The following is a 21,683-nucleotide window of genomic DNA, read 5'->3' as shown; positions in this document are numbered from 1 at the left end:
ACTTCATGCCTCCACGTCCCCCTGATAGCCTCATAGACAGTAAAAGATTGTCTGCGAGCTTCTCCTCCTGTCCATACGGTAATTTCTCTACTGTGCGACAGAGAGTCGCTGGTTATGACGCAATCGTTAGCCTATTTTTTTTTTTTTTACAAAAACTGCTTCTACGGGAACATAATGTAAGATACAAGGTAATGGAACCTTTTATACGTTTTCGTGTTCCTTTAGAAATAATTAATGGACAAATGGAGTGTTTAAAGATCTCGAGTTGAGGACTCGAGGAGGGAGCTGTATGGATATATATTATATAAAATCTACTGTTGGGTAAGTACATTTTGTATTATTTGATTAACGTGCTTGAGTTTTACTTGTTTCACACGAAAGAAACGAAAGGAACGATGCCCACATTGTCAACTGAAATTCACTGAGTAAGGCTAAAATTAGCTAACGTTAGAAGGCTAAAAGTGACTTATATTGATGTAATTTTTATTGGTACGCTTTAATTATTCAGGGGACATCACAGCCCACCTGTCTTATCAGAAATATCCTGTTCACTTTCTCACAGTTACACACCTAGTTAAGGGTCTTTCTCAAGGGCATCATCACATTAAAGCACACCATCTTTTATACAATAAAAATAAAATCTAATGCATGTTGATTACCTTTTTCTAATGTTTCATTCATGATTCATTCATCTTGTTCCAAGTTTTTTCTTTTTGCTGTAGACCATAAAGATATTTTGAAAATAAGTGCATGTCATTTATCTATTTTTATTTTATTTTATTTATTTTAAAAATAAATATATTCTCTTCCCTTCAGATGCTGTGAAGTGAATGCAGCGATGGCAGAACACCTGAAGCACGCTCCAAGAAGAGCTGAGGGTGGAGGTTACACAAGAAATGAGCCAAACAGCTGTAATGTGTTATATGTGGGATAGTGCACCCAAAAATGAAAATAGTCATAATTTTCTCACCCTCATGTTGCTACAAACCTGTATAACTTTCTATGTTCTGCTTGACACAAAGATATTTGGGAGAATGTTTGTAACTAAGCAGATCTCGTCATCTTAACGATCATGATAATTTTTCCTACAATGGCAGTTAATGATTTGTGAGATTGTGAGATCTGCTTGATAACAAACATTCTTCCATATATCTTTGTGTTTATAAGACAACTGGGTAAGTCAATGACAAGATTAATAAAGACATGATAAAAAGAAACCCTCTTTTAACATTCCAGTAGAACACACGTGAACGCATTCTCAGAAATGTAATCTTTTAATTATAGACAGTAAAATAAAGACTCATATGACTCAAATGATTCACTAACCCGCTTTGAAGTCGCGATCTGACTCAAATGATTCGCGAACCCACTCTGATGTCCCGATCTGACTCATATGACTCAAATGATTCGCGGACCCGCTCTGAAGTCGCGATCTGACTCAAATGATTCGCGAACCCGCTCTGAAGTCGCTATATGACTCAAATGATTCGCGGACCCACTCTGAAGTCGCGATCTGACTCAAATGATTCGCGAACTCGCTCTGAAGTCGCGATCTGACTCATATGACTCAAATGATTCGCGGACCCGCTCTGAAGTCGCGATATGACTCAAATGATTCGCGGACCCACTCTGAAGTCGTGATCTGACTCAAATGATTCGCGAACTCGCTCTGAAGTCGCGAACTGACTCATATGACTCAAATGATTCACGGACCCGCTCTGAAGTCGCGATATGAATCAAATGATTCGCGAACCCGCTCTGAAGTCCTGATCTAACTTTTTTTTTCTTTATTTTAAACAGTTGGGACACAACAATAATTTTCAAATAACAGAAAATAACAAAAATAGAGACAGAGAACATTTCAACAACATAACACAAAAAAATGAAGTCCGATCTAACTCAAATGATTCGCGAGCCTGCTCTGACGTCCTGATCCGACTCATATTACTCAAATGATTTGCGGACCCGCTCTGAAGCATAGACAGTAAAAGAAATGGACATAGCGACCCCATTGGATTCAACTGAGAAAAATGAAGTCAATAAGAAGCACGCACTTCCCGGGGGTCGAGCGTACTGTGCAGACTCAAACTGAGCTTGATGACATAGATGTCACGTGAGCAACCTGTTAGTCTTCTAATCGCTGTGCCAAGAGAAATCTGAATCACCCACCGAATCTTGCAGAGAAGGCGAGTGTGAATAGGAGCAAATTTTGGTAAGTATTCTGATTAATTATCTCCCTTGACTTCATGCCTCCACGTCCCCCTGATAGCCTCATAGACAGTAAAAGATTGCCTGCAAGCTTCTCCTCCTGTCCATACGGTAATTTCTTGTCACGGCACGTGATGCAATGAGGCACGAAGATAGAACAAATTGCAGGTAGTCGTTTATTTAGGGATAATCCAAAGGGGTAAACAGTCCAGGCAGGGTCAAAACCAGAGAATCCAAATCGGAACATAAACAGGACACGAACACGGGGCAAGGCAAAGCAAGGCAAGACAAGGCAAGGATGACAGACATGAAATAACATTAAATTAAACAAGGACTCCGTAACACAGACTAAGACAGACTGGGTATAAATAGACAGAAGGATAATGAGGGAACAAGAGAAGGGTGGGGGACAATCAATTACATAACAAGGAGGAAGGTGACCAAATAAGGGAACAGGAAGTGATCTAGTGACAGACACCGTGAGAAAGGAGGACATCTAGTGGAACCCCAGGGAACAACAACCCAGACACTGTGACAGTACCCCCCCCACTACAGAGCGGCTCCCAGACGCTCGATTACAAGACACAACACAGAGACCAGGAGGGATGCGGACAGGTGGAGGCTCAGGGGGAGGGACGGAGGGCCGGAAAAGAAAAACATGGGGAACAAACACCAGAAATGTAAACATAAAACAGGGAGACCAGGAGGGAGGAGGACCGGCGGAGGTTCAGGGGGAGGGATGGAGGGCCAGACTAACTGAGGGGAACAGGCAGACACATAACAAAAAACACAAAACAGAAGTCCATGAAGGACATAATATGGCGTCCACCAGGGCGGAGCAGAAGACCACCACGTCCTCGTGGTTGCCGCCAGAGTCCCCCAGGGTGGAGCGGATGACCACCACATCTTTGTGGTCAAGGCCGGAGTCCACCAGGGCGGAGCGGAAGACCACCACATCCTTGTGGTCAGGGCGGAAGCCCCCCAGGGCGGAGCAGATGACCACCACCTCTTTGTGGTCGAGGCCGGAGTCCACCAGGGCGGAGCGGAAGACCACCACAGCCATGTGGTCAGGGCGAGGGCTCCCCAGGTCCAAGCGGAAGACCACCACAGCCATGTGGTCAGGACGAGAGCCCCCCAAGGTGGAGCTGACCTCTGTGCGGCCGTACCAACGGGACTATGAAACTCCGGTAATCCCCTGGTGTCTTTACTGGACTCCAGAAGATCGGTGACTAGCCCTGACTCCGGAGAGTCCACCGGAACCTGACTCGACTCCTGAGAGTCCACCGGAACCTGACTCGACTCCTGAGAGTCCACCGGAACCTGACTCGACTCCTGAGAGTCCACCGGAACCTGACTCGACTCCTGAGAGTCCACCGGGACCTGACTCGACTCCTGAGAGTCCACCGGGACCTGACTCGACTCCTGAGAGTCCACCGGGCCCTGACTCAACTCCGGAGAGTCCACCGGGACCTGACTCGACTCCGGAGAGTCCACCGGGACCTGACCCGACTCCGGAGAGTCCACGGGAATCTGACTAGACTCTGGACTGTCTGTGAAATCCTGAGGCGCCTTGGCTTCGGACACTGCATCGGGAATGGCCTCAGGCACCGCCTCGGTAACGGCCTCGGAAGCGGTTTCGGGCACCGCATCGGGAACGGCCTCGAGCACCGCCTCGGCCTCCAGAACAGCATCGGTCACCGCCTCGGCCTCCAGAACAGCATCGGGCACCGCATCGGGAACGACCTCGGGCACCGCCTCGGCATCGGGCATCACCTCGACCTCCAGAACAGCATTGGCCACCGCCTCGGCATCCGGCACCGCCTCGGCCTCCGGAACAGCATCGGGCACCGCCTCGGCCTCCGGAACAGCATAGGGCACCGCCTTGGCCTCCGGAACAGCATCGGGCACCGCCTCGGCCTCCGGAACAGCATCGGGCACCGCCTCGGCCTCCGGAACAGCATCGGGCACCGCCTCGGCCTCCGAAACAGCATCGGGCACTGCATCGGGAACGACCTCGGGCACCGCCTTGGCATCGGGCACCACCTCGACCTCCAGAACAGCATTGGCCTCCGGAACAGCATCGGGCACCGTCTCGGCCTCCGGAACAGCATCGGGCACCGTCTCGGCCTCCGGAACAGCATCGGGCACCGTCTCGGCCTCCGGAACAGCATCGGGCACCGTCTCGGCCTACGGAACAGCATCGGGCACCGTCTCGGCCTACGGAACAGCATCGGGCACCGCCTCGGCCTCGGGAACAGCATCGGGCACCGCCTCGGCCTCCGGAACAGCATCGGGCACGGCCTCGGCCTCCGGAACAGCATCTGGCAACGCCTCGGCCTCCGGAACAGCATCGGGCACCGCCTCGGCCTCCGGAACAGCATCTGGCAATGCCTCGGCCTCCGGAACAGCATCGGGCATCGCCTCAATCTCAGGAACAGCATCGGGTACTGCCTCGGCATCGGTCACCGCCTCGGCCTCCAGAACAGCATCGGGCACCGCATCGGGAACGACCTCGGGCACCGCCTCGGCATCGGGCACCACCTCGACCTCCAGAACAGCATTGGCCACCGCCTCGGCCTCCGGAACAGCATCGGTCACCGCCTCGGCCTCCGGAACAGCATCGGTCACCGCCTCGGCCTCCGGAACAGCATCGGTCACCGCATTGGGAACGACCTCGGGCACCGCCTCGGCATCGGGAAACACCTCGACCTCCAGAACAGCATTGGCCACCGCCTCGGTATCGGGCACCGCCTCGGCCTCCGGAACCGCATTGGGCACCGCCTCGGCCTCTGGAACAGCATCGGGCACCGCCTCGGCCTCCGGAACAGCATCGGGCATCGCCTCGATCTCAGGAACAGCATAGGGTACCGCCTCGGCATTGGGCACCACCTCGGCCTCCGGAACAGCCTCGGGTACCACCTCGGACACTGCCTCGTGGACGGCAGCGGTCCGCTCGGAAACGTCCTCCTGGACGGAAGCGGCCCACTCGGGAACGTCCTCCTGGACGGCAGTGACCTGCTCGAGAACGTTCTCCAGGCCTTGAGGAACGGTAGAAGCCTGTCTCCCCGTCCTCCGCCCTCTACGATAGCGAGTCAATGGCACCTTGACTGGCGACTCAGACGTTGAGTCGGCCATCTTGTGCTGTGGCTCTAAGCTGGCGACCATCTTGTGCTGTGGTGCTAGGCTGGCGACCATCTTGGGCTGTGGCGCTAGGCTGATGGCCATCTTGGGTTGTGGCGCTGGACTGGCGGCCATCTTGTACTGTGGTGCTGGACTGGCTCCATCTTGTGCTGTGGTGCTGGATTGGCGGCCATCTTGGGTTGTGGCGCTGGCTCAGCAGCTTTGACGTGAACAGTCTTGGGAACTTCTAGGATCAGTGACAGCATGGAGAAGTAGTCTAAAAATGAGTCAGCGGCCATCTTTATCGTCGGTGCTGAGCTGGTGGCTATCTGGTACTGTGGTGTGAGGCTGGCTTCCTTCCTGCCTTGTGGTGCGGGGTTGGTGGCCATGCCCCGCAGTGGCGCTGGGTTGGCGGCCATCTTGTGCTGTGGCGCTGGGCTGGCGGCCATTTTGCTTCATGGTGCTGGGTTGGTGGCCATCTTGGGTTGTGGCGCTGTGCTGGCGTCCATCCTGCCTCTTGGCACTGATCTAGCGGCCATCATGGGCAGTGGCGCCACCATGGCGGGCGTGCGCTTCTTCTCACCTCTCTGTCCGCCATGGTGAGACGGTGGCTCTAATCCATCCCACACGAGCCCCGGGTCGAAGGGCGGCCCTGCTTGAGAGCGATACTGAGTATCCTCTCGACCACTTCCTCCTCGGCGACCTCCTCTGGTTCCCCGGAAAACCACCAGGCGAGTTCCTTCAAATCCATTCCTCTCCCACACTGTGGCTGGGGAGGAGACATAAGTTGACATACCGCTGGCTCTTGCAGTGACGGAGTCCTTCTGTCACAGCACGTGATGCAATGAGGCACGGAGATAGAACCAATTGCAGGTAGTCGTTTATTTAGGGATAATCCAAAGGGGTAAACAGTCCAGGCAGGGTCAAAACCAGAGAATCCAAATCGGAACATAAACAGGACACGAACACGGGGCAAGGCAAGGCAAGGCAAGGCAAGGCAAGGAAGGCAAGGAAGGCAAGGAAGGCAAGGAAGGCAAGGAAGGCAAGGCAAGGCTGACGGACATGAAATAACATTAAATTAAACAAGGACTCCGTAACACAGACTAAGACAGACTGGGTATAAATAGACAGAAGGATAATGAGGGAACAAGAGAAGGGTGGGGGACAATCAATTACATGACAAGGAGGAAGGTGACCAAATAAGGGAACAGGAAGTGATCTAGTGACAGACACCGTGAGAAAGGAGGACATCTAGTGGAACCCCAGGGAACAACAACCCAGACACTGTGACATTTCTCCTCTGTGCGACAGAGAGTCGCAGGTTATGACGCAATCGTTAGCCTATTTTTTACAAAAAACTGCTTCTACGGGACCATAACGTAAGATACGAGGTAATGGAGCCTTTTATACATTTTCGTATTTCTTTAGAAATAATTAATGGACAAATGGAGTCTTTAAACGCCAAAATGAATGGGAGTTAATGGAATGCTAACAGCTTCAAAAAAATAAGAAACCCTGCCCCCCTGGAACTGACACTGGCGTGTAAACCGAAAAGTGGATGGACAAACAAACCGATTCAATTGAATAATTTATGCTGGAACCGCTTCAGTTGATTCAGACTCATGACTTCGATCATTCAGTTCGAGGTATTCACTAATAAAAACCAATTCAAAAGAGCCATTCATTTTTTAATTTCGACATAACTTGTAGTGATTTTGAAAAGCAGTGATGGGTGAAGCGGATCGAGCTTTTCGAAACTCCGAGTCAGTTAAACTAATGTGTCGCAAAACGATTTACTGTTTCAAAGCGCATCAGTCGAATCGCGAATCATGAATCACTTGATTCAGATCTGAACTAAACGGGTTCGTGAATCTCTTCATTCAAATCTGGACTTTGTGAAACGGGTTCGAAGTCAAATACAAAGTCAAATAGCGGTGCGCGAATTAGGTCTATTTTTCAGACCTGGACTTCGGAGCAGGATCGCGAATCATTTGATTCAGATCGGATAAGCGGGTTCATGAATCATTTGATTCAGATTGATTGATTGATTGATTGAACTTTAGTGTCCAGTCTGTTTTCACAGAAAGGAAATTTTTCTTTGACACTGTAACATACATTCACTGCTTAAAAATCACATCACACATCAACAGCACAAAAAAAAAATTCTATAGTTAAACACTGTAAGAAAGAAAAATTAAAAATATCGACAGCCATTCTTTTGTTTCAATTAAAATACTGTACGATTCAAGATAATCACTGCCAATGGAAGAAAATATCTTTTATAGACATTTTTTCTAGCCAAGGGAATTTTTAGTCTACGTCCAGATGGGAGCAATTCAAAAGCAGAGTGAAGAGGGTGTGTTTTTGTATTTTATCTTTAAAAATCGCAATTGCCATTTTACCCATAAAATGATCGAACAAGCTCTGAAGTGGCTGTTGCTTTTGTACAGTAATCTTATTTGCTTGATTAATTATTTGTGAGAGTTTGTTCTTTTGTTTTAATGTTAGATTGCCGTACCATGAAACAATATTATATGTGAGAATACTCTCAATCATTGATCGATATAACATAGGGTCTGCTCGGGAATTCAGAACAGGTTCATGAATCATTTGATTCAGATCTCAAATCTTTTTTTCTAATTTTATTTTTTTTATTTATTTATTTTTACAGTAGGCTAAGCGTAAAATCATCAAGTCAAAACATAAAAACTAACAAAGTATACACGGACACAAATGTTTTGCCAGGTTAACAAAAAAAGTAATATATTAGACACAGTTTAGAGATAGACCTTGAAGAGAACACATAGGATGAACAGATACAATTTAGACTGCTTTAGGATTGAAAGAACATTAGATAGTTTCCAAATACTCTAGATCAGCTTTAAAAAGAAAAGAAAAAAAAATTATTAAGAGAAAGTATATATATATATATATATATATATATATATATATATATATATATATATATATATATAATTTTTTTTATTTATTTTTTTATTTAGCACAAATAAATAAATAGAATAGAGATACATTGACTACATTGCTTTATTTTTTCATGTTTGCAAGTTCTCAGGTACAGAAATTGAATAAACAAAAATAAGTCTTCACTGTATAAATTAAATGCTTTTAAAGCTTCAACACAATTGTTACTTTCTAGAAAATGATGTCAATAAGTAATTGGCTTTTGTTAGTTGAAAGGTTTTAAAAAAAAAAAAAGGAAAAGAACTGAGAGGGCACAAAAAAAATCCCAAGCAATATCCGTTTTGTACTACAAAATGTCGTCACGATTTTATTAAAAAGTAGTCGTGATTTTGGACGTGACCGCGTGTGGTCGCTGTCGGGCATCGTGCGTGAGTCGTGACGTCAGCGGGCAACGCACGTTCAGCGCGTGTGATCATAGAATGATAGAAAAGCTAAACACGCTTCTGTACGGAAGGAATTATGAAAAACAATCGTATTCTAGCACTTTGTTAAGAAAACCAACCTTCTCTTATTAAAATATATTTTTTGAAAAAACCGAGTCAGAGGAAAAGACGCTTGAAATCAACATCGAAAAATAAGGCCCAAGACTGAATCGGATCCAGCCCAGCATGGACGGTAAATGCAACTTGAATTTCGTTAATATCGTTTAATATAATTCATGCAGTCATGTAATGTTTTGATGTACATTGCGTTGCTTTGAAGTACAGCTGTATTTGGACATAATCGTTTGCATTTAATTTCATTAGTGTGTGTTGAGTTTACCCGGAATTGCACGTAATGTTGAATCAGAAACACGACGGTGTGTGTTACGATGCATGTGAAGATCCTCAGATGTGTGCTGCTGCTGTGGTCAGATGTGTGGTACAGACTGCTGGACACAGTCCTGCTCAACAGCTCTCCCTCGAATGCATGCAAACTTACTGGAATTTGTAGTTTTTCATGAAGATTTAGTTTATTTTTCTATAGATCTGAACTGTATACGCCTCCAGTCCTTCACAAGTGTGATAGTTTAAGTCACATTTGTGGTGGTGGACACAGATAGGGGTTTTTAATGTGGTCTTCGTGTTGGACATACAGTCTGAATTTGTCTTCGGTTCCAGGAGATGGAGAGGGCCAGAGCCGCTGGTGTCTTTCCCAGGTCAAAGGAGCCATAGATGATGATGTAGCTGAAGGTAAGACGCATACATCCCTGCTTTACCACAGTAAATACAAACACCTGAGTAACTACTGTGACACTGTAATAAAACTAATTTGTTACCATCATTGTTGTTTTGTTAGGTTTTACTCTTGTATTGATGTTATGTAATGATTATGTTTATGCAATTCATGAATATTTGTATTTGTAAATGAATATTATCTATACATGTAGTAATTAAGTTATCTGATAAAGAAAGACTACTGTAAGTTGTAACTTGCTAGAGGAGGATCTTCAAAGTTTCTTTTTGCCATTTTAGTATCTTTTTCTTTTTTTAATAACCTCGCTGGATATTATCCAAGTTTGCAAAGTTTTTGTTATATTAATATTATTGTTATATTAATAGTCATTTATTGCCTAATATGAGATCTTCAAAGCTTGCACAATCTTTCTTTTCTACATTTTAGCATGATTTTTGAAAACTGTGCTTGATATTATTCAAGTTACTAAATTGTTTATTGATTTATTGAATGGTTACCATGTTTTACTCTTTTGTTTTAATGAATTTGTGCATTGGTTGTTTATGAATTTCTGAGTGTGCAAAGATGCTTTCATCAGGGATATTATTATCATGGAAACACATCAGCGAAGTTAATTTTGAATTTTTTTTTTATCAAATCTATAAGAAAAGTGCCCATCTGAGAGGTCTGTTCATAAAATAATTCAGAATGTAATTCTGATGGTTTATTTAAAGGTCATGTAAAAGTTCACAAGGTCTGAGAATGACATTTATAATACTACGGAATAAGTGTTGTTTCATTTGTACTTTGGCTCTCACTTGTCAAACTATATTTCTTTATATTTATATTATGTTAGATTGTGTATGTGTTTTTAGCTTAAAGGATTTGTTCTCTGGCTTGAGTCAGAACATGGCACAGCCCATCACCACACTGCCACCCATCACAATAATACGACAGACAGGCAGACAGAAAGAGAAAGAGAGAGAGAGAGAGAGAGAGAGCTTGTTATTGTTAGGGATGGGGGACGATACTGTGTGTGCAGATGCCCAAGATGCTTTTAATGCCAGGCTCCGCATGTTCCCGCCCACACGCCCTCAGACACAAGCAGTCACTTATCTTCTCACAAACATTCAGAGAAACAATATGCTCTCATAGTTGCTCTTTTCAATAACTCATTATTGTGTGTGTTGCAGCTGACATCATCTCTGCGGTGGAGTTCAGTCATTCTGGAGAGCTTTTGGCCACAGGAGATCGAGGTGGAAGAATAGTGATCTTCCAACAAGAACAAGAGGTGAGATGGAGTACAGTCCATTACACACACAACGATTAAAGAAAGGAGTGTCAATCAGCTTTCAGGCTTAAAACAGGCTTTATTCGAAATGCAGAAGGGGCCTGTAAATGCATAGTCCACTTATTCAAAACATGCTATGCAAAACGTTATTGGTTCTCACGTGTCGTGTGATCATTCACAACATGCCAGGCTTGAACATACAAATTGGAGGGCATTTTAAGTGGGCTGTTCCTTAAAGGGTTACAAAATCATAAATCAGTCGTTCCAAACCTGTAAAAGCTTTGTTCGACTTGGGAACACAATTAAAGGTATTTTGGATGAAAACCGGGAGGCTTGTGACCGTCTCATAGGCTGTGAAGTAAAATACACTGTCAAGGTCCAGAAAAGTATGAAAGGCAGTCCATCTGCCATTAGTAGTTCAATAGTAATGCTATGAAGCGATAAGAATACTTTTTGTACGCGAATAAAACAAAAATTATGACTTTATTCAACAATTTGTCTCCTCTGTGTCTCACCGCATCAAATCTGAGCTGTACACAGGATGCTTATGCTCCTCTGTGTCAATACAATAGAAAACATATCCTTGTGTCGCGGCTGACACAGAAGAGCGTACAATGCTTGCGTTCAGTGGATATTCTCTGAAATGCACTACAGTGAAGCCGAGAGACACAAAAAAGGCGAATTGTTGAATAAAGTCATTCATTATTTTTGTTTTCTTCACATGCAAAAAATTTGAATATTCGAATATTTGTGATTCTTGTGGAAATCGGTAAAAAAAATATATATTGTCTCACCTCAGTCGCGGTAATGCGGTTTTATAATTATTTAAATACTATCATATAATAGAAGCTAATTTAAGATATTATAAAAACGATATATATATATATTTATTATGTTCATTTTAAAGGTCCTATATTGTCAAAACTGAAATTTCTGGCTTTTTCTTGATAATTGAGGTCTAGGGGCTATTTAACTAGCATTTCAAAGTTTCAAAACAGTCAGTCAACAGTTTAATGCACACAGCCTGCATAAAGTAGCTGTGATTTTTCACGAACCGTTGTGACTTCTGTAAAAAGTTGACTTAAGAACAGCACAGTCACCTCCTTCAGACACCACCTCGAGCACCAACCACCGTCCCACTCTACTTTTGACAACCCTAGACACCATCGCATCCGTGCCATTGCTGAGCAACAACAACATTGAAACATGTCGAAAAGGTTAACTTTAACCACGAAACCAGATCAGCTGACTTGTAACGCTACACTCTAACTCAAAGTTTGGACGATCTGACAGGATTGTTACTATGAGGTGGATCACATCTAACGTGTATAGTAAAGACAAACTCACTGTATCTATCTAGTCATGATGAAGATGTATATACATTCAAATTTCAGCTTGGAACTATTTTTACAGCTACATTATTGTTCCAGCCACAATTAATCACAACAATGTATATACAATTACAAATTATTATATATAAATCATCAGCTTCTTTTAGGGCTGTGCAAAAAATTGAATGCGATTTTCATGCGCATCTCATCAGTAAAGATGCTCCTGTAATTAGAAGTATATCTCCAGCATGTGCGTTCGGATCAGGGTTGCCAGGTTTTCACAACAAATCCAGCCCTGTTGCTTCTTAAAAATAGTCCAAAACTTGCCCAATCGCGTTTCCAGGAGGTTCCTCGATAAAAAAAAATTGCTTCCCACGGTTAAAATCTGAAATTTTTGGAAGGGTTGCCTTGGTAAAGTTCGTATTTTAGGCGCTAAATATCACATGAAAAACAATCGCAGACTTGGCAACACAGGTTCAGGTGGAGCGGCAGTTAATACACAGAGCCGTAGTCTATCGAAAACTAACACTAAATCGTTTTCAAAATAGACAAAGAATCGCCTGCGATTTTAACATCAATTTTGTGTAGATTGTCAGTGCATTACGGCTCGGTGTAGTAAATTCCAAACAGTGTTGCCAAATCTGTGATTGTTTTTCATGGCCGCGGGTCGAAGTGACCCCAATAAAAATAACGTGATATTTAGCCTCTTAAATGCGAATTTTACCAAGGCAACCCTGCTTAAAAACTTATAGTTTAACTTATAGTTTGAGCAATTTTTATCGGGGAACCTTCTGGAAGCGCGATTGGACTAGTTTTGAGAAGCAACTGGGCAGGATTTGTTGTGAAAACCTGGCAACCCTGATCTGAACGCATGTGCTGGAGATATACTTATAATTACAGGAGCGTCTTTACTGATGAGATGTGCATGAAAATCGCATTCGATTTCTTGCACAGCTCTAGCTTCTTGTTTTGCACACATACATTTTTTTCAAACACGACATAGTCGTGAGATGCAAGAAAAATATGGCAGGAAATCTGTAGACACGTCCATAACAACAAAAGACAATACTTTATTAAACATTTTCTAATAAGAAGTGTGCACTGCAAACATGATCATTTTTGACGATAGTTTCTGTCCAGTCCAGTGTTCCACTTCCATCACATTTAACCACAGCTATGATCGGTTTTCTGTCTGGCAGTGGCAGCAGACATGCAATCAGTTTCTAAAATGAGGCTGTATTATGTCGATTCTTGTACTCAACATAACAACAAGATGATATTTTAAGCTCCTTACATATGTAGCTGAATCTGCACTGGTTTAAGTGGGCCACCTCCAGTTTCCCATTTGTTTTACTGCTTCCAGCTATCGCTGTGACATTGGCTGACCCTAGTTACCTGTGATTAGCCGTGTTTCCACTATCGAGCTAGGACCGGGCGTGCTAGTGCGTGCCAGGGCCAGTCGCTTTTCCACTGTCACTTCCGGGGCTTGATCGTGCCTCGCCGGGGCTTCCTCGGGCCAACGGCCAGGGTTTTTCGGCCCGACGAAATCCTTGGGCCAAAGCGGGCCAGCTGGGGCTAGAGGAGGAGTTATGAACAAAGGCGGAGTTTCTCCGTGTCTAGAGAGCGTCAGTGCGGATCATTTCAGAAAGGTAACAGCTTTAACACCAGCATTAAAGACGTTTTAAAATAAGTTGAGCTCAAAACTCACTCTTAGTTAGCAGCAAGTGTTTGAAATAACTTGATCCGTTGTGGATTATAATCACTAAACAAGGCAGAAATATTTATAAGCGATGTAAAAGACTATGCACGCTAAACATTAACGTTACCATATAAACATGGTAAATATGACCGCTTGAAGAAATCAGACGTCAGCTTCTTATTCTCTATTATAATTGTGTATTTATAAAGTAACATTTTATGTCGTCTCGTTTCGTGAGTTTAGCTCCACGTTGCATATCATCAAAATATAATAATGATTTTTGTCCAGGAGCTTTTATAAAAATAGCGAGTCTGCACTGCGGATCATTTCAGAAAGATAACAGCTTTAACACCAGCATTAAACACTTTTTTAAATAAGTCGAGCTCAAAACTCTCTTTCAGTCAGCAGCGAGTGTTTGAAATAACTTGATCTGTGGATTATAAACACTAAACAAGGCAGAAATATTTATAAGCGATGAAAAAGATATGCACGCTAAACTTGTTACCATAGTAAACATGGTAAAATATGACCGCTGGAAGAAATCAGAAATCAGCTCCTTATTCTATATCACAGTCGTGTATTTATTAAGTAACTTATATTATCTGTCACAAGACTCGTCTCGAGAGTTTAGCTCACGTTGCCTATCATAAAAGAATATAGCCTAATAATGTTTTTTTTTTGTTCGGGAGCTTACAAAAATAGAGATATTATCATTCATTCTAAATATGACGGCTACTGTGGCTAATAAACAGACTCGACTGAATAAGCAGGCTATTTTCATGAGCGTTAAAAATAAATAAATAAAATAGAAATAAGTGTATTTATGTGTGAATAATTTTGAGTCCTGATAAATTAAAACAATATGATCAATGTATCACTTATTCTATAGTTAAAACATCGATGCTTTTGAATTTGAATATATAACAAAGCATGCAAACAAACGGCCGATTTTATCATGTTCGTTTTGTGATCGCGCATGTTCCAGGGACTTATTTCTTAGTTTTCTGATAACTTCTCTTTGTTGGTGAAATTTTGAGGTTGCATGACGTTGTTCTGAGAGGCGTGTAAAGGGCGTGTTTTAGTGACGTGCAGCAGTGCTTCAAGCTCCACTGTGGAAACCCTGCGCTATTCTGGCCTCGGTGCTACTGGCCCGAGGCTATGAGCCCCGCCCGGCCCGCTTTAAGCCCTGGCTCGCACTGGCCCGACAGTGGAAATGCGGCTATTGGCCTGGCCTTGTATCACTCAGAAAACAACAGGCCTATCAGAAGAGAGGCTCATGAATATTAATTAGACAGGCCAAAATAGACCTGTTCTCAGCAGACCTGCTGAGAACGGAGCTGTAAAAATATATTGAGATGGTTTTAGTTACTTATACCGCAAATATACGACACAAGATGTTTAAACGGTCATGTGACATCTCTCTGTCCTATCAGAATAAGAACTTGCCGCAGGGCCGCGCCGAGTATAATGTCTACAGCACGTTCCAGAGTCACGAGCCGGAGTTTGACTATCTGAAGAGTCTGGAAATCGAGGAAAAGATCAACAAGATCCGCTGGCTTCCTCAGAAAAATGCTGCACACTTCCTCTTGTCCACAAACGGTGAGCTTACATGAAATACGCAGATCTGCTATTTTAATATTACTTGTATTATTAATTCTTTGAATTGGCTTTCATTTGAATTTTCACATTTTAATAATTTTATGCATTCATTTTATTTTTTTATTTGAGCAATTTAGGTTTCATTCCCAAGGCAACGTATTACATTTTCCAGTTGATTTTCAGTAGTTCAGTTAATAACAGCTCCTGTGCAGATACACACACATTTCACACATTTCTATGCGTGGGTTGCTCTGTTATCAAATATGTAGATTGTTCAATGCTCCGTTGTTTTCTTGTATGCAGATAAAACCGTCAAGCTCTGGAAAATCAGTGAACGAGACAAGAGACCGGAGGGCTATAACCTCAAAGAAGAGGATGGCCGCTACAGGCATCCGTCATCCCTCACAACACTACGGGTGTGAACACACACACACACACACACATTATGCATTGAATGCATTAATAAGTCTGTAGGAGTAACAGGCTTTGCTCGGCGCAGGTTCCAGTGTTTCAGCCGATGGATCTGATGGTGGAGGCGAGTCCACGGCGGGTTTACGCCAACGCTCACACCTACCACATCAACTCCATCTCCGTCAACAGCGACAACGAGACGTATCTGTCCGCCGATGACCTCCGGATCAATCTGTGGCACCTGGACTTCACCGACCGAAGCTTCAGTATCCTGTTTATCCATTTATATTCTTATTCATCATACACTACTGTTTAGAAAGATTGTGCTCATCGAGGCTAAAAATTCTGTAATGCAAAATAGTATTACAATTGAAAATAATTGTTTTCTATTTTAATATATTCTGAAATGTAATTTATTCCTTTGATGCACAACTGATTTTCAGTGAAGTCACGCTCGCTTTAAAATTGCATCATTGAGAGAAGTTGCATCAGTGCATATTTATATTTATTAATACTTTCAGAAAGTATGTAAAATGCCAGTAATTAACATGTTATGAATACTAAATGCATCTATTTTGTTCACCTTTACTCAACAAAAATTTACATTTTAGTCGTAACACTATTCATATTTAACCAATATTTACATTTAACCGTATTCAGATCATGCATGGAAAATAGATGCACAAACTAAAATTCTAGCAACATTAATTATAAACGGTGAGCTTAAATGATGCTTATGGAAATATATAGCATTAAAGAGTTGTGCTGCTCCATATATTTGTGGGAACTGCATTTTTCAGGATTCTTTGATGAATAGAATGTTCAAAAGAACAGTTTTATTTGAAATATACTTTTGTAAAATTATAAATGCTTTCGCTGCCACTTTTGATCCATTTAATGCATGCAACTATCACTTCTGTTCAAAAATCTTACCCACCCCAAGCTTTTGTAATTGTATAATAACACTTATTGCATGTTTCATAGTTGTTAACAAGGTCGTTTTTGAACCAAAAAAGGTGATTTCCACTTCCTTTTAATTGCTTTTCATGTTTGTTTGTTTTTCTCATAATGTACACTATTTCACGTTCCCTTAAATTACCCTTAACCGCTGACTCAGACATTGTTGATATCAAGCCGGCCAACATGGAGGAGCTGACGGAGGTGATCACGGCTTCAGAGTTTCACCCGCTCCAGTGCAACACGTTTGTGTACGGCAGCAGCAAGGGCTCCGTGCGTCTGTGTGACATGAGGGCGTCTGCGCTGTGTGACCAGCACTCCAAATGTACGTTTCACTGCTCTTTAGAGTGAGATTATCATGCAGGTTTTGGCTGATCGAGCTGAAAACCTTTGTTGTCATGTGTTTCTGTGCAGTGTTTGAGGAACCCGAGGACCCCAGCACACGCTCCTTCTTCTCAGAAATCATCTCATCCATCTCAGACGTCAAGTTCAGTCACAGCGGCCGATACATGATGACCAGAGATTATCTGACCCTGAAGATCTGGGACCTGCACATGGAGAGTCGACCGGTGGAAACCTACCAGGTGCTGTTTCTGTCTGGGAGATTTGCTCTCATGAAAATAGTAATCCATATTCCAAAAGCGAATCATTTCAAAGGATTAGTTCACCTAAACATTAAAGTAGCATAATGTTTTGTAATTAAATAGGTTGATCCAGTTTTTCATGAATCAGGCTGATCAGCTTTCTGGAAAGAAAGAGAATCGATGAGTAACAACTTAAATTGATATTTTATGAATTCAGACAATATCCTGTTTTAATAACCATGAACGCTCTAGTCTCCGTGTACATGGAAGAAACAACCAGAAGATTTAAAGTTTCTCCTTTTCCATTAGAAGAAAGAAAGTCAAAGTGGTTTGGAAGGACTAATCCTATAAACCAAATAATAATTTAGCAATTGACCGCAAGGACTTTCTTCATATAGGTATTTTTTCATTGCATGAGAATATGATTTTTACACAAGTCTGAATATTTCTGTAGAAAAAAAACATCAGGATTTGTTTATGAAAAGCTGGATATGATGCACTGCATTAATGACATGTATTGCAATTACCCTAATTATAAACTTTTTCTTAATAGTCAGAATGCTAAAAATTGATGCTTGATGTATTTTTTGTCTGTGGCTTATTTTCTATTGAAATGATCCTGTATTAGTAAGAAATTATGGTCAGCCATAATTATGAGCGATATCAAACACAAATATGTACAGCTTACGTTACCTAAAAATGTTTGAATGGTAGTGTAATAGAGTTCAGTGGCAGTAATAACTTTGCCATAAAGAAAATGTCAGAGGGTTTCTTTCACAGGAGCTATGAGCTATTTTTTTCTTATGAGTAATATCATCTCAAGCTTATTGGTGTACTTATATGACATTTAGTCGTATGGCTCTGATAACCCAGAATGCACTGAATAAAGACTGTGAAGCTGTAACTAACATATTCATAAACTGTCTTTCCCTGCAGTCTGTATGCATGACATTAGTGTGTTTTGTGACTTTTGATCTCTCTCTCATCAGGTTCATGGTTATCTCAGGAGTAAGCTGTGCTCTCTGTACGAGAACGACTGCATCTTTGATAAGTTTGAGTGCTGCTGGGGGGGCGATGACAGGTGAGGAGACATGACGTTTCTGTTCAGCTAACAGGCTTCCGCACATCCTGATAAAGACAAAGGCATACTTTGGTGCATTTGAGTTCATGATAAAAGCAAATACACGGCAAACCTCAAACAGACATGAGCTGTGTGCTCACAGACGTATCACTCATCCAGAGAAACTCTATCAGACTGAAGCTATGCATTCAATGTTTTGTTGTTTTTGAGAGAAATTAATACTTCTGCAAAGCATTTAAAGTGGCAGTCATGATATTTATAATGTCAATATTTCTATTTAAAATAAATGCTGTTCTTTTCATGTTTCTATTCATCAAAGAATCCTGAAAACTGGTTTCTGTAAAAAAAAAATAATAATAATAATAATATGAAGCGGCACAATTTTTTCAACATTAATGATAATAAGAAATGTTTTTTTTTTTTTTTAAGAAGCTTAGAATGATTTCGATTGGAGTAATGATGCTGAAAATTTATCAGAACATCACAGAAATTCTTTAAATTCTGAAATGCATCCAAAAGTTATATACAAAATTGTAGTAATTTTTCACAATATTACTGTATTTACAAAAATGTTTTTAATCAAATAAACAGCTTTGATGAGCATAAGAGGCTTCTTTAAAAGACATCAAAAACACAATCTTACAGATCACCAACGTTTGAATGGTGGTCTAATAAAATGAAATTAATACAATTAAACTTTTTATTAAGCACAACATCTATTCAGAATTTGCCAAAAAAAAGTTTTAAATATAATCAATTTTATTTAGTGGAAAGATGTAGAAAATACTTTTAAAATTTTTAATGTAGTTTCACAACAGTGCAGTAATGGCTTTTCGACTGAATTTATTTATATAGAGATATAGAGAGAGAGAGAGAGAGAGAGAGAGAGAGAGAGAGAGAGAGATTTTTAAGCTAATTGCCAAGGCAAAATTCCCCTTTTTCATTTAGTTAAACTTGATTTTAATTGAAAATGTATTTGCTTTGACCTACACACATTTACATAAAAAAAAAATATAAAAATATATATATGCCCATATGCACACACACATATATAAACTGGCTTTGGGATTAAGAAGTGGGTTTGTAGGACAGAAACAGACTAGGGTGGAAGCTAGGGCACATACGGGGCATATATATATATATATATATATATATATATATATATATATATATATATATATATATATATATATATATATATATATATATATATATATATATATATATATATATTTTTTTTTTTTTTTTATGTAATTGTGTGTAGGTCAAAGCAAATACATTTTCAGTTAAAATCAAGTTTAACTAAATTAAAAAGGGGAATGTTGCCTTGGCAATTAGCTTAAAAAATTTAGTTTTACTTTATTGCATTTTTTTTTATATATATATATATATCAGCCGTAAATTTAAGCATTTTGGTAGTAACAGTCATTACCATAAAGATGTTGTTTTTTGCCTTATAAAGGAAGAAATTATTCATTTCATAATCTTTCATCTCTCTGGTCTCAGCGAGGTCATGACGGGCTCCTATAACAACTTCTTCCGGATGTTCGATCGCGACGCCCAGCGGGACGTGACCCTGGAGGCCTCGTGGGAGAACGGCTCCCCCGGCTGCCCGCTCAAGTCCTGGCGTGTGTCTGCGGGGAGCCGGCGCAAGAGGAGCGAGATCGGCGTCGACTGCCTGGACTTCAGCAGAAAGATCCTCTACACCTCCTGGCATCCTCAGGATAGCATCGTCGCACTGGCGACAGTCAATAACCTTTACATATTCCAGGAGAAACCGAATTAGGGATTTGGAACGGCTTCATCCCTCTTCCTAGCTCTGAGAGTCAGACGGGATACACGCCAAGCACAACGTCTTTCCTGAAACTCATAGTCTTAATATTAACCACTGTAGTACACAAAAACCTTTGGGTTATTCTATTATGTTAATTGATACACTGTTGGCCGGAGGAAGGGATTTTTGGTTATTACTGTATTTTTATTTTTATTTTGCACATCATCTGTTTTAGCTTTAATCGGAAGCATCACTCATTGCTGGGTTCTAAACACACAACCAAACTGACAAAGCTACCCCGCAGAATCCTGTTTAATAAGTTGGCAGAATCATAATTGATAAATTGGTCTCCACATGCATTGATTGCTCCCTTCCCAACTCAGGCCTGGTGCAACGGGACGTTTCCTTCACCAAACACTCGTCAAACGCCTGACATTTGTCCACAAGTGCAATTGACTTAAGCAGGGTTCCCAAATAGCTCCATTATTCCCTCCATTAAGTCCCTAATCGTGGCATTAATTTTATGCAATATCTTCGTCTTAGTGGAAAGGGAGACTCGTAATTGTTTTATAGAGAGACACACAAATGTCTTAAGTAAATGTTTGTGCAGATGTGCATGTTCTATGATTTTCAGCATCTTTTGATGTGTGTCCTTTTATTTGCAGCTTTTTAAATACAGAATGGTTCCTATGGGGTAAAGAATGCTCTAGATATTTTTATATGAATTTTCGAAAATCGAAATTATGTCCTTGACAGTATTCAGTGTATTAATGCTGTTGATTGGTGCAGAATGATTCTGTATAATAGTGTGTTTACATGGAAATCAGGCCTGCTGTACATGAACAAACCCTGGAGTATGTTCCCTTTATCTTAATAGTTGTACAACCCAAAATGTAAAATAAAAATAAAAATTTTAAGACTGAAAATTAAACCTCTTGCAGTCATTTTTCTATTTGGAGGTCAGTAAATATGTTGTGGCAGGTAAGTTAACATGATACAGAGCAGCAGAATCACTCATCTTTAAACATCTGCTCCACATGTAGGTCAGCAGGAACAAATGGGACACCCAGAAATGAATCTGTGCCTCCGCTATTTTAGGAGTTGGTGATCTGTGAACCAAAGTAACAGGTTTTTAGGTTAAGATGGCAGTGCATGTAAACACCAGACGCTGTCAATCAAAACATTTAGGAGCAACATCTATTCCTTCATATAATCCCTAATGCTTCTATAATGTTTGTAGATAGATATTTATCACATCTCTTCCATCTACACTTTACCCTCTAGCACCAGCATACTCTATTCTATTTCTTTTCTATCTACTTGTTTTTATTTTTGTTTATTTAAAAAAGCAACCTACTAACACTATTTTTCTCTATTATATCTCATTTTTATTTTATTATATATAAAATGTTGACCCTCTAACATGAACATTCCCCATTCTGTTTCTATTTAAATTTTTATTTAATAAACATTTTAGACACTAACACTGGC

General features: G+C 41.4%; 1 protein-coding gene across 1 annotated transcript; it reads left to right on the top strand.

The window, feature by feature from the left end:
- Positions 1-8,643: 8,643 nt before the first annotated feature.
- Positions 8,644-21,123, top strand: LOC127963762 (serine/threonine-protein phosphatase 2A 55 kDa regulatory subunit B alpha isoform-like). Its single transcript, XM_052563840.1, has 10 exons — positions 8,644-8,925; positions 9,411-9,482; positions 10,659-10,756; positions 15,220-15,385; positions 15,689-15,801; positions 15,885-16,062; positions 16,914-17,078; positions 17,168-17,337; positions 18,327-18,418; positions 19,925-21,123. The coding sequence occupies exons 1-10, from the start codon at positions 8,919-8,921 to the stop codon at positions 20,202-20,204; spliced, it is 1,341 nt and encodes a 446-aa protein (XP_052419800.1). The 5' UTR covers positions 8,644-8,918; the 3' UTR covers positions 20,205-21,123.
- Positions 21,124-21,683: the final 560 nt, after the last annotated feature.

Source organism: Carassius gibelio, chromosome B8, assembly GCF_023724105.1.
Source record: "Carassius gibelio isolate Cgi1373 ecotype wild population from Czech Republic chromosome B8, carGib1.2-hapl.c, whole genome shotgun sequence".
Classification (NCBI taxonomy): domain Eukaryota; kingdom Metazoa; phylum Chordata; class Actinopteri; order Cypriniformes; family Cyprinidae; genus Carassius; species Carassius gibelio.
The sequence above is the reverse complement of the archived record's forward strand: the minus strand, read 5'-3'. Positions and strand labels throughout refer to the sequence as shown.

Coding starts and splice junctions, on each gene's coding strand:
- LOC127963762 (XM_052563840.1), top strand. Junction 15,802..15,884: donor CATCCCTCACAACACTACGG/GTGTGAACACAC, acceptor TGCTCGGCGCAG/GTTCCAGTGTTTCAGCCGAT. Junction 18,419..19,924: donor TGCTGGGGGGGCGATGACAG/GTGAGGAGACAT, acceptor CTCTGGTCTCAG/CGAGGTCATGACGGGCTCCT.